A 13,594-nucleotide genomic window follows, 5' to 3' on the forward strand; every position below is an offset into this window, starting at 1 on the left:
ATATGCTTAAGTCATACGCGCCCTCACTGTGGCAGCGCGTGGGGCCCACGCGCCGACACCAATTAAGGCGCGTATGACGCCACCGCCGCCTCAAATCTCTCCCTTTCCTTCCCCTCTCCTCCCTACGGCCTCACGCCGCCTCCTACTCCCTCCACGCGCCTACAGGCGCCGCCTAAGGCGGCGGTACCCTCTCCTTCCTCCTTCCTCCTCCCCCCCGATCTCCACCAAATCAAACCAAAACAATCAAAAATCCACAACCAATCCATCAATTACATCGATTCATACCTTAATCGAAGCTAAGAACTCCGATTTGGCGTGGAAGAGCTCGGATTGTCGGTGGAGCTTCGATTCCTCGGGGAGGACTTGAATCGCGTGATTTTTGCCCCTAAGTCGATAGCAGAGGGCTCCAAGGGCGAGGACCGGCGTCGTGATGCTCTCCTCCGTGCCCTCGTGTCGCCGATGGTGCTCGACGGTGGTGATGAAGCTTGCAGCCTCAGGTTGGAGCGTGGAGGCTCACGACGTCTCGAGGAGATGCGTCAACCTCGGGGTTTGTAGAGAAGTGCCGTGCGGTGCTCCTGTGCTAGGCGGTGAAGACCACGGCACCCTGGATGCCGAGATCGCCAGTGGAGACTTCGTTCGGAGGGAGAGAGCTCAAGGGAAGAGAGAGAGACGAGAGGGAGCGCGGTTTGGGGAGAGAGAAGAGAGAGTGAGGGGTTTCCAATTTTGGAAACCCTAAACTGATAAGTTTTCCTTTTATACCCCTTTCTAAATCGGAAACTATCTTCAATTGTTAATAACTTTTACGTACAACGTCCGATTAAAACGCATCACTTATCCACGAACTCGTATCGACGAGCCCTACAACTTTCGTGAAGGAAGTTTTCACAACCGATCGACGGAATAAAAGTCGATATATTCGTTCGGAAACGTAACGTTTTTTCTAATTAAACGTTCCGAGCACGTTTCGGTTTCCGTTTCGGAAAGTCGCAAACAATCAAATTCATTTTAATTGAATTTCACAACTTTATAGAATTCGAATCAAACCAAATATTATTTTGAAAAATAGGGTTATTACAATCTACCTCCCTTAAAGGAATTTCGTCCCGAAATTCAAGCTCACTCAACAAACAACTGTGGATATCTGGTTATCATGTCTGACTCTAGCTCCCAAGATGCATCACCTTCATCATGGTGACTCCACAATACCTTGACTAGCTCAACTTCTTTCCTCTGAAGCTTCTTTGTGGATCTATCCAAAATACGAACCGGCTCAACAACAAATGTGGCATTTTCCTTCACTTCAATGGTGCTATGATCGATCACATGTGACTCATCTGGTACATACTTCCTCAACATGGAAATGTGGAAGACGTTGTGAACGCCCGACATTCTAGTAGGCAAGGCTAGTCGATATGCTAGTTCGCCCACCTTCTCAAGTATCTCAAAGGGCCCAACGTACCTCGGAGCCAACTTTCCCTTCTTGCCAAATCTCACCACACCCCTCATAGGTGAAACTTTCAAGAACACATGATCGCCGATCTCAAATTCCACATGTCTCCTCTTCAAGTCCGCATAGCTCTTTTGTCTGCTCTGAGCGGTCCGGATTCTATCCCGAATAATCGAGATCTTCTCCGTGGTTTCCTGAACCACCTCTGGACCCATCAGTGCCTCATCACCAACTTCAGCCCAACAGATCGGTGATCGACATGGTCTACCATAAAGAGCCTCATAAGGTGCCATGCCAATGCTAGAATGGTAGCTGTTGTTGTAGGCAAACTCAATCAATCTCAAATGATCTTCCCAGCTACCCTTGAAATCCAGCACACATGCTCTCAGCATGTCTTCCATCACCTGATTCACCCTTTCCGTCTGTCCATCCGTCTGAGGGTGAAAAGCTGTTCTCATATCCAAGGTAGTGCCCATCGCCTTCTGCATGCAACCCCAGAACTTCGAAGTGAAACGTGGATCTCGATCGGAAACAATAGAAACTGGAGTGCCATGAAGTCTCACTACCTCATCCACATATAGTTTCCCTAGTACGTCCACTGAGTACTTCATCGAAATTGGAAGAAAATGGGCCGACTTCGTCAACCGATCGACAATCACCCATATAACATCGTGACCTTTCTTCGATCTAGGCAATCCAGTCACAAAATCCATAGATATCTGCTCCCACTTCTAAAGAGTAATAGTCAATGATTTCAACATGCCAGCTGGTCGTTGATGTTCTGCTTTCACTTGCTGACACGTAAGGCACTTCGATACAAACTCTACTACATCTTTCTTCATACCGTTCCACCAGAATTGCCTGCATAGGTCCTTGTACATCTTGGTGTTCCCTGGATGAACGGTATAACGTGATCGATGTGCCATACGAAGGACCTCCTCCTTGAGCTCATCACAATCTGGGACACACAATCTTGCCCCAAACCTCAACCCTCCATCGGGTCCAACTCTCCCCTCGGAAGGGCACTCATCAAGCGTATCCACTACAATATCTGCCAACTTAGCTTGTGAGAATCTATCTCGCGCCTGACCCTGTATGATCCTCGTGATCAATGTGGGTTGCACTGTGACGCTACCAAGAAAGACTCTTGGTTCTCCTCCCGATGGTACCAAATCAAACTCTGATGCAGTTTCGAGCATGAACCATTCTTGGACCATAAGTGAAGCCACCACACCTCTCGGTTTCCTGCTCAATGCATCGGCCACCACATTTGCCTTCCCCGGGTGGTACTTCAATGTGAAGTCATAGTCCTTGAGGAGTTCCATCCATCTCCTCTGCCTCATATTCAACTCCTTCTGTAAGAACAAGTACTTCAAACTCTTATGATCTGAAAAGAGTTGAAATTTCTCACCATACAAGTAATGTCTCCAAATCTTCAGGGCAAACACTACTGCCGTAAGCTCAAGGTCATGTGTGGGGTAGTTCTTCTCATGAATCTTTAACTGTCTAGAGCCATATGCAACAACTCCTCCATGCTGCATCAACACACAACCCAAACCTTGAAGTGAAGCATCACTGTAAATGACAAAACCACCACCACTTGAATGAATTGTCAACACTGGAGCTGTGGTCAGACTGGTCTTTAGTTTGTTGAATGCTTCCTCACATGCATCTGTCCACATGAACGGAGTATCTTTCTTGGTCAACTTGGTCAATGAAGATGCAATACTAGAAAACCCCTCGATAAACCTCCTGTAGTAACCTGCCAAACCGAGGAAACTACGAATCTCTGTAGGGTTCTTTGGACGACTCCAATTCTTTACTGCCTCTACCTTTAACGGGTCCACCAGTACTCCATCTTTTGAGACAACATGACCAAGGAATTTGACCTCTTCTTTCCAGAACTCACACTTCTCTAGCTTGGCATACAATCTTGCCTCCTTCAAGGTCTGCAACAATGTTCTCAGATGCACCACATGTTCTTCTTGTGTTTTGGAGTGTATCAGAATGTCATCCACAAACACTAGCACAAACTCATCCAAGTACGGGCTAAATACTTGGTTCATAAAACTCATAAAGACAGCTGGTGCATTCGTTAGACCAAATGGCATGACAACAAACTCATAATGTCCATACCGGGTCCTGAAGGCTGTCTTCGATATATCTTCTTCCTTCACCCTGAGCTGATGATAACCGGATCTCAAATCAATCTTAGAGAACACCGTAGCACCTTTGAGCTGATCGAACAAGTCATCAATCCTAGGTAAGGGGTACCTATTCTTGATGGTCACCTTGTTCAGTTCCCTGTAGTCCACACACAACCGCAGAGAACCATCTTTCTTTTTCACGAACAAAACCGGTGCTCCCCAAGGTGAAACACTAAGTCGAATGAACCCTTGCTCCAATAGCTCATCAATCTGCACCTTCAACTCCTTAAGTTCGTTTTGCCCCATTCTATAGGGCGCCTTTGACACAGGTGCCGTACCAGGTACTACATCAATGCAGAAATCAACTACCATTCGAGGAGGTAGCCCTGGTATCTCTTGGAACACCTCACTAAACTCGGACACTACCACAATGTCTGCAGTAGTTACTTCCTGATCCAATGATTCCACATGTGCCAAAACTCCTGATCTCATGGCATTATCTGACTTGAGGCAACGATAACGAAACACTGGCTCCCCGGGTCTATGAAAAGACACCACCATGTCAAAACAATCAATCACCGCATGCTGCGGCCTCAGCCAATCAATCCCCAAGATCACATCATAAGTGTGGTCCGGAATTACAATCAATGAAGCAGAGAACTCTCTACTTCCAATCACAATCGGACAAGCTTTGCAGATTGTCTCTAACTCAAGTGACACTCCAAGGGGCGAAGTGACACATAAGGCGTTCCCAAGAGGTGTAGGAATCAATCCTAGCATCTCTAACCGATCTAGCAATAAATGAATGCGATGCTCCCGTATCAAACAGTACTCTAGCAAGGTAGTCAAAAAATGATAATGTACCTTCCACCCCTGTGTCTCGCTGACCCACTGCGAACACTCTAGCTTGGGCCGCTGGTAGCTGTCTCTGCGGCCATTCCTGTCTTCCCTGAAGAGGTTGGGTACAATCTCTAGCTATGTGTCCCACTTGCCAGCAACGGTGGCAGCCTGCTCTCTTCGGTTTCGGACATGCTGAGGCGTAATGTCCCATCTCATTGCAGCAATAACACCTCACTGATGCCAATGGTCTAACTGGTGCAGCTCTGATAGATAGGGGTGTTGCCCTTGTCGAAACCTGATAGTGGGGTCTTGGCCTCTTCCATGCCCTACCCGTCGGCCCTGAGTGCTCACTGCATGTGCAGATTGCCTTGCATTTTCCCTTCGCATCTCTACTTCCCACATCTCCTGCTCGAGTCTTATCTGCTTGCTCCAAGCTCATGGCACTCTTAAATATCAACTCCTTTGTAGTCAGGCAAAGGACTGATATCATGGTCTTGTACTCCTCTTTCAGTCCGCGTAGATACTTCTGAGCTAAAGAGGTCGCACCCATAGGCCTGACATACCGGTACAGCTGCGAAAATCGAGCATCATGCTCTCTAACTGTCATGTCTCCCTGTACCAGAGCCAGAAACTCAAGCTCTAAGTTCTCCTGTACTGAGGCTGGAAAATACTTCTCTCGGAAAAGGGTAGTGAAACTTCCCCATGTGAATGTAGACACATCCATTGTCTGTCTCATGCTCTTCCACCAGTCTAGAGCATCATCTTTTAGAAAGAATGTAGCTATTTTTCTCTTCTCAATCTCTGTGCACTCTATCATCTCAAACAATCAAATTCATTTTAATTAAATTTCACAACTTTATAGAATTCAAATCAAACCAAATATTGTTTTGAAAAATAGGGTTATTACAGTTTATAAATATATTAAATTTAATTAAAAATTAGCAAAAACGATAAATCTGATATAATCCGATATATCTCGATATATCCTCGTTATATCCTTATTTTACAAAACCGATACGATACCGATAACCGCTATTTAGACCATTGTCTACGGTTCATGGGTAAGTGAAATGTTATTTTAATAAATGATTTTGAAGAGTTTTTTGTGATTATGGACTATAGTGAATGTGAGCAAATCTCACTATGACGAGCCTACCCTTGGTGGTGACTCATGTTTACGTTTTCTTAAAAAGATCGAACTATGACATGTATATAATATAGTGGATTGTGTATGTGTACGAAAATGGTAAATACGAATCATATATATGGGTTGCTATATTATATAATGTTTCGGTTTTATTTCAAATGTGAGATTATAATGTTGTGACTATATTCATATTGTCGTATAAGAGTCACTTGGTTGTAGTACAATAAACTTGTGTTGATTGTTATATTGTATGTGGTTTTAAGATTGAGTCTTGTTAAAATGTAATCTGGTCTTCGGACATTGTTGGCAGTAATCGGACTTAAGCCTTGGTCGGGTGTCAGTTACGATCAGTTAGAGCTCTAGTCTGTCTGCCGGTGTACTGCATGAGGGGTAACATATGAGTGATATTGGGTAACAGATGAGCTACCCAGTGCTTGTCGGTGTACTACATGAGGCGTAACAGATGGGTTGCCCAGTGCTTATCGGTGTACTGCATGAGGGGTAACATATGGGTTTCCTGGGTCTCATGAGTACCCATGTTATTCAGTGATATTGGGTAACATATGAGTTGCCCAGTGTCTGTCGGTGTACTGCATGAGGGGTAACAGATGTGTACCTGGGTCTCACGAGTACCCATGTTTTAAATGATTTTGGGTAACCAGATAGGTTGCCCAGTGCCTGTCGTTGTACTACATGAGGGGTAACAGATAAGTTGCCTGGTTCTCATGAGTACCCATGTTTTTAAATGATTGTTGGTAACAGATGGGTTGCCCAGTGTCACATGAGTACGTTTGTCTTTAAATGTTATCTGTTATATTTCCTTTGTAAGCGATGTATGTTATACTGTTAGTTTATTCATACGGGTTGAAAAGCTTACCGGGTTTGTGTTTACAATCTTGTGCACCAATTCAATGGTGTGAGGGATAGTTTTGCAGGTGAGGATTAACAGAATCAGAGGGCTTACTCTGAAGATTTCTTTCTTCTGTTTGTGGTGTGGATTGAGTGAATTTTACATTACCATTGGTTATAATACTGAGTGGTTATGTATTATTCAAGTCGACTGAGTCGTGCTGTTGACTCAGTTTCGATACACTGTTGTTATAAGATGATTTCAATATAATTGAGATTGTTTTAGAGTTTTCATAGCTTCGAATTTGAATTTTTATCATTTGAATTTCGGGGCTGTGACATATATATATATAATACTTTCGGATTGTATGTATATTTTAGGATAGGTGATGACGTGAATGATTTTTGGTTGATATAAATTTTACGGGTTGTTAAATAAGGAGAAACTCCATTACTGTATATACTTGAACACGTACTCTTGAAATTATTATCGTTTTTCAAATACACTGGCCTTTGGAGAGTAGCGCCCTTCAATGGTGAATTGGTGACACAACAAGGAATGAAATTAGAATAAGGAATGTAATTGGAAATATGATAATCCTTATGTAATCTCCTCTTTTTTGTCCTTAACGTGATTACACAACATCCAAGTAAAATACTAATTTTGAGTATATTATACGATCTTTTGATCTACTTCTACTAAAATTCCTCTCATAATGAATCTAATTGGGTAATTAAAAGACGAGAAAGAACAGTGAGGAGGTTCTTCCAAACAGATGAGAAGAGAGGGCAAGATGTAGATGAGAAGAAATAAAATAAAAAAGCTTAAACATAATATAAATTGCCAGGTTATCGAATCTTGCTTAATTAACCTTCCTTAAATGATGCAGTGCACTATTAATATAAATACGTGTCCACAAAACTTCAAATGCGTAGTGCGCTAATATGACATGAAAGGAATAAAACATATATGATATGAAAGCAATAAAACATTCTTGTTTTACCGAAGCGCGTGGAGTGAATCGCAGTTTCCATATAAGTGCGAGATATGGAAAAAGTTAAAACGCCTCTCTCTCTCTCTGCCCAAATCGCCGGAGCTCGAAACCACCGGCCGGTTAGCATAGAGACACATCTCAATCGTTCTGTTGGTTTTCGATTAGGGTCTTCCTTTGCGTCTCTATCGTGTTTGTTTTCTCGGTGCTGCTCGCTCTCTCAAATATTAGGTGCGAATTTCAATGTCAATTTTTTTCTTTGGGATTCTCAATTCGAATTGGGTCTGAATTCAATTGATGCTCTAGTTGATTTTGTTTTATGAAATTCTGATTCTTGTAGCTGGTTTTCAGTTTGTACGTGACTGTTTCTATTTTTGGAAATTTTAAGTTAGTTTCAGTAATTGAAGTATATAGACGATAATGATTGAATTCCTACTTGGTAGAATCCATGAGTGGAGTAGGATTTGGTTCTGTTTGATGAAATAACATGTTTTGCAGGGACAGGTTATAATTTGTTTCAGTGCCACGTATTAGTTAGGTTTACATGGTAGAACATTGTTGAAACTCTCCTGAGTGCAAGATTCATAATTTCAAAATTATGGACTGTAAGAAATAACAAGTGTGCTTTCATATGGTCTACATGTCTGCTACAGTGAAAAGAAACGAAAATCTAATTAGGCTGCATCAGAAACACAAAGCTAGTACAAATACTTGCGAGATTTTGTATTGGTTAAGCTAGTTTATTATTGGCCTTGTTCATTACATGTTAATTTTAATTTTCTCTAAGCTATGCTTTCATGTCAGTTTGTGTACCGACTTGGATTAATCAATTCTGAAGTATTTGTATTTGAAGACCGCCTCCTGGATTGGATGAATTGAGGAACTCTTTTCTTTTTGGTTTAAAACTGCAAGTTTACTTGCCCTCTATGAATGTTTTGTGTTTTACAGTTGTTCTTGTAAATTAAAATAAAAGCATTCGTTACTACACCCTAGAATTCTTAGGCAGCCTAGTAGTATTCAGAATGATCCCGTCTGCTTTAGGGGACAGACATACTTAATTGATAAGAGTCATAAGTCTATAAACCTCCTAGATCTCATTGGTCTCTTCTACCATGCTCCTACATCAGTTGCTGGATTTCGCCTAACCTATTTTATTGCCTAAGTTTCCGTTTCATACTTGACAGGGTTTTGGGATGAAAGTGAGCAAAATAGAGGTGAACTTGAGGAGGCTGCTTGCAGCTGCTCCTCAGCAACAAAACCAGGCAAAACTTTCGCATTATGTTGCTACTTTACAAGAACAAGTAGAACAACTAGCTGAAGAGAGAACAGAGGAAGGCCTACCTAGAGTTTCAAAGGCTGTTTTGAGTGACTATTCAGAGAAGATCGAAGCCATTGCTTTGAAATTAGCTGCTCCGTCGCCTAATTTGCAAGAACCCCAGGAGTCCCTCGCAAGAATATCAGTCAAAGCAAAGTCACCAGAAATAGGAGACAATCAGAGTCCCCATTCTCCAGGTCTGAGAAGACGAATTGTGCCCAACTTAAACATCCAAGATGGAACTCGTGAGACATTTGCTGCAGATTCTTCGCCACCTGTTAAACTTGATACTGCAGCTCAAGCACAGATTGAAAAACATAGACGACTTCAGGAGGATTTGACTGATGAAATGGTTGGGTTGGCGAGGCAACTCAAAGAGACTAGTCTCGTGATGAGCCAGTCTGTGCAAAACACTGAAAAACTGCTCGACTCTACTGAGGAGGCTGTGGAAAGGAGCCTGGCAAGCACTGGTCATGCAACCGCACGGGCATCTGATATATACACAAAAACTTCAAAGACCTCGTGTTTCATATGGCTTTTAATGTTTCTAATGACATGTATATTCATCATGGTTGTACTTTTAATCCGTGTCACTTAGAGTGTGTATCGTTAGTAAGATTGCGTAGGATCCATGGTTCTCGAATACCCTTTCTTAATTTGTTTGCAAGAACTCCTGGAGACTTTTGTTGACGGAAGAAAGATCTGACCTTTAATCTGTTAACATGGGTAGGAACTTTTCTTTTTAAATAGATAGAAGTTCTTGAGATGGCGAAGAACTTTTTTGGCATGATCACCTGTGCTACCTACAAAGAACAAAAACAAACAGTATACCTCTTGCCAGTAAAGTTGTAACTCAGATACCACAAAGATCTTATCAATGCTAAGTGTGTCATCAACAAAAGTTGGCTTGGCATCAGGACCTGTTCAAGTACATATAGGTGGTAACGTGCTTCTTAATTAATGTACCAAAATCACACGAAAACACTACTGTTGTATACGGACTCTTAATTTCATCACTATATATATCGGTGAAAATCTGAATGTAATGACCCGATTTTTCGGGATCAATATATATTTGAAGTGGTAGAAATTAATAAACTTTGTACGATTAATAAACCACAATGTTGCACCTCGCGACATTGTAAATCGAAAACAGAATCGTTATCGGAAATTTTAATTAGGAAAACGTTACGTTTCCGAGACGCAAGAATCGACTTTTACTCCATCACTCATTTGTGAAAACTTCCTTCACGGAAGTTGTAGACTTCGTCGATATGAGTTCGTGGACACGTCACGCGTTCTAATCGGATGTCGTACGTGAAAGTTATTGACGATGGAAGTTAGTTTCCGCTTTTAGAAATTGGTATAAAATGGAATTAATTTGAGCTAGGGTTTCCATTTTCAAAAACCCTCACCCCGCCTCCCTTCTTCTATCTCTCTCTCCCCGACATCTCCCTCCCTCAGAAAAACCTCACCTCCGATCTCCCTACTCCGGGCGACGTGGCCCTCACCGCCGGCTCCTAGGTCCTCACCAGCTCGACTCCACCCACCTCCGAACAAGGCACGACCTCCCTCACCGCCGAGAAGCCACGCCGACTACCATAGATTCTTGCAGCAACTTGCCGCCGTCCAAGTTCTCCTCCGACAAAGCCAGGGCTCAAGGCAAGCGCTCCTCCACCGCTCTTCACCCTCGGTGCCACCTACAATCGGAGGGGGAAATCGAGATCACGCCGCTCCTCACCACGAATCGAGCACGGTCGGTCCAAGCTCTCTGACGAGCTCCGGTGCTTCCAAGGCGTGAATTAGGTGAGGATTCAATTAAATTGGTTGTTGTGATTCTTGTTTGTGAATTTGTGGTTGAATTGGAGTGATTTGGGGAAGATCGGAGGAGGAATGGATGGAGGAGGTACCGCCGCCTAGGGCGACGCGTGAGGGAAGGTGAGGAGTGCATTGGGCGGCCTTGGGCTGTGGAGGGAAAGAGGAGAGAAAATGGATGGGTTTGGGGGCGGCGGTGGCGAGCTACGCGTCGATTTTAGGAGTGGTGCGTGGTCCCCACGCGCTGCCACAGTAGATGGTGCGTGAACTCCACACGCCGCCACGTGCGGCGGCACGTGAACAGTGATTTTCAAACAGTAATTTTTGTAAAATTATTTTTACGTACGGTGAATGTAAAAAGTAATTTACGTACAGTAAATGTAAATTTATTTTACGTACGGTGAATGTAAAATTATTTTACGTACAATAATTGTAAAAATAATTTCTGAAGGGTAAATCGGTAATTATTATTTACTGAGACAATATTTACGATGCAATAGTACATGGATGTATAGGAATACGTAAATAGTATGTACATGTATAGAAATACGTAAATAGTATGTACTCATACAAGAATACGTTATTAATATGTATTTGTACAGTAATACGTGAATAGTAATTACGTGAACAGTAATTTCGTAAAAACCAAAACTTGCTGAACAGTAAAACATTATTACTGTTTCGGCATTTAAGGTTTTATGTAACGCTTCTAAATTCACTTCTTATCGACACAACAAGTAAAAGATTCACGTTCGGAATCGTGGAAATTACGCTCAGGATTATAAGGTGAGTAAAATCTCACAGTGACGAATCTACCCTTGCGGAGATTCATAATTATGCTTAATTTAAAAGAATGAACTATGATATGTATATGATATAGTAGATTGTGTATGTGTATGATCGGTAAAATAGGTACATATATATGGTTTGCTATATTATATACTGTCGTAAATTCCGTTTGCGAATGAGTTCATTTTGGTGTTGATATTTATTTATTTGAGCATGTCGATATATTTGTACAATATCATGCGATGATTGTTTGTACGTGGTTTTAACTTGAGTTATGTTAAAACGTTTTTGTGGTCTGTGGACCTGTCTTCGGACTTGTTGGCATGTCAGAACCTAGCCTTGGCCGGACGACAGTTACGATAAAGTTAGAGCTCTAGTCTGTCTGCCGGGTACTAACATGAGGGGTAACAGTGGTGTACCAGCGCTTATGTGTACCTATATTTTTTTGGATATTGGGTGGCGAGAGGTTGCCCAATGTCGGGCGGCGTACTAACATGAGGGGTAACAGAGGTGTACCAATGCTCATGAGTACCCGTATTATAAATGCATTTGGGTAAACAGAGGGGTTACCCGATTTCTCATGAGTATATATATTTTCAGTTAATATTGGACAACCAAATGGAACGTCCAATGACTTATGAGTGCATTTATGATTGATGTTTTATGTATTTTCGTATATATGTTCATGCGAGTTATATTGTTGTTTTACTCATACGATCTGCAAAGCTTATCGGGTTTGTGTTTACAATCCCGGTGCACCTATTCGATGGTGTAGGGGATAATTCCGTAAGTGTGGATTAGCGGAATTGACGAACAACACTAAAGACGTTGAAGTTGTTTTATTTTATCTCATGGTGAGGATTGAGATGATTTTTACATTTCCATTTGATATAATGCATGAATTATAAATTTAGTTTGTAATAATCAATTTAACTGAGTTGTACTATGAACTCAGTAATGATCAGCTGTGACTTTAATATGATTTCGATTTATTGAGATTGTTTTAGAGTTTTTCATGACTTCGAAATTTGAGTTTCATACTTGAAATTTTTGAGTCGTGACACTGAAAATGGTTTGTTTCTGAGAACGAGAATGTAACTTCTCTGTATAATATATACCTAATGTGACCTGCTCCTCCCTTATATTGGTTGTCGGTCTTTGAGCATAGAGTTGAATTGCTTCCTCTGCCGATAGCCCACTGCAGACCAGATACGCGCTAACCATGAAGGCTATTCGACATTTGCCTGCCTGAAGCCAAATTAAAGTGAAGAATACATATAATCATATATTGAGTACAATACTACTTAAGTACGTAGTTACTAGTTAGTAGTTTATTCAATTCTGTAATGTTATTGGGTCAAATGAAAAAGACATTGGAGATGAGGAAAAGATACAAGATAACCGGTACTTGAGTTGCCGACTTGCCGACATACTTATCAAGAGGAGGAGAAGCTTGATATTTCATTAAGAAGCAAGCAATCCATTACCAAAACAAGGGGAAACTCCCTGCGTGTGAACTTTTTTAATATGGTGTTATATGATTATTGATGAATTAAGGAATGGTGTTAGAACCAAATCAGTTAACCTATAATTATCGATGATTAATATCACAAACGGATTGATTCCTATTCAATCTAGGAGATGTAATGCTTGGACTATACTTAGACACCAATTCGGGTATGTATATCTATGTCGTTTTGGTTAAGGATTCATTTATTAGATTCTGGTGCAATCTGAATTTCTGATATTTAGTGATACATTAGGATTCTGTTTTGTGTTCTACACAACTAAGGAAACCTTTATGGGATGATTCTTGGTCGTTTTTGATAACTATATATACAGCATGTTGGTCCCTTCTCTATCTACAACAAGACATTCAGCCTTATCCCATAGACGGGAAGAGGAGAAGAACAACGTTGCAGCTCAGGGACTAAGGTCAACCAACCATTCAAGTTCAAGTGCTACTTTTGCAAGAAAGTTGGGCACATGAAGAAAGACTCTGCAGGTTTTAAAGCATGGCTTGTGAAAAAGAAGTTCCTATTGATTTTCTTTCTGTTATGAATCCCCTTTTTCACACGCCATGCTTTAAAACCTGCACAATCCTTCTTCATATGCCCAACTTTATTGCAAAAATAGCACTTAAACTTGAATGGTTCGGTGGCGTTAGTCCCCGAGCTGCTAGCACCACTACCTGCTCCAAATCACATTGTTGTCAATCTAATTACTCGTTTTATGATATTATCATCGTCTGAC

General features: G+C 41.7%; 1 protein-coding gene across 1 annotated transcript; it reads left to right on the forward strand.

Annotated features, from left to right (window-relative positions):
• Positions 1–7,445: 7,445 nt before the first annotated feature.
• LOC126782977 (uncharacterized) lies at positions 7,446–9,453 on the forward strand. Its single transcript, XM_050508349.1, has 2 exons — positions 7,446–7,653; positions 8,607–9,453. The coding sequence occupies exon 2, from the start codon at positions 8,616–8,618 to the stop codon at positions 9,333–9,335; it is 720 nt and encodes a 239-aa protein (XP_050364306.1). The 5' UTR covers positions 7,446–7,653; positions 8,607–8,615; the 3' UTR covers positions 9,336–9,453.
• The last annotated feature ends 4,141 nt before the right edge of the window (positions 9,454–13,594 follow it).

Source organism: Argentina anserina, chromosome 2, assembly GCF_933775445.1.
Source record: "Argentina anserina chromosome 2, drPotAnse1.1, whole genome shotgun sequence".
In the NCBI taxonomy this organism is placed as follows: domain Eukaryota; kingdom Viridiplantae; phylum Streptophyta; class Magnoliopsida; order Rosales; family Rosaceae; genus Argentina; species Argentina anserina.

What these genes read in the sequence shown, in the direction of transcription:
- LOC126782977 (XM_050508349.1), top strand. Translation starts at nt 8,616, where the DNA reads ATGAAAGTGAGCAAAATAGAGGTGAACTTGAGGAGGCTGCTTGCAGCT.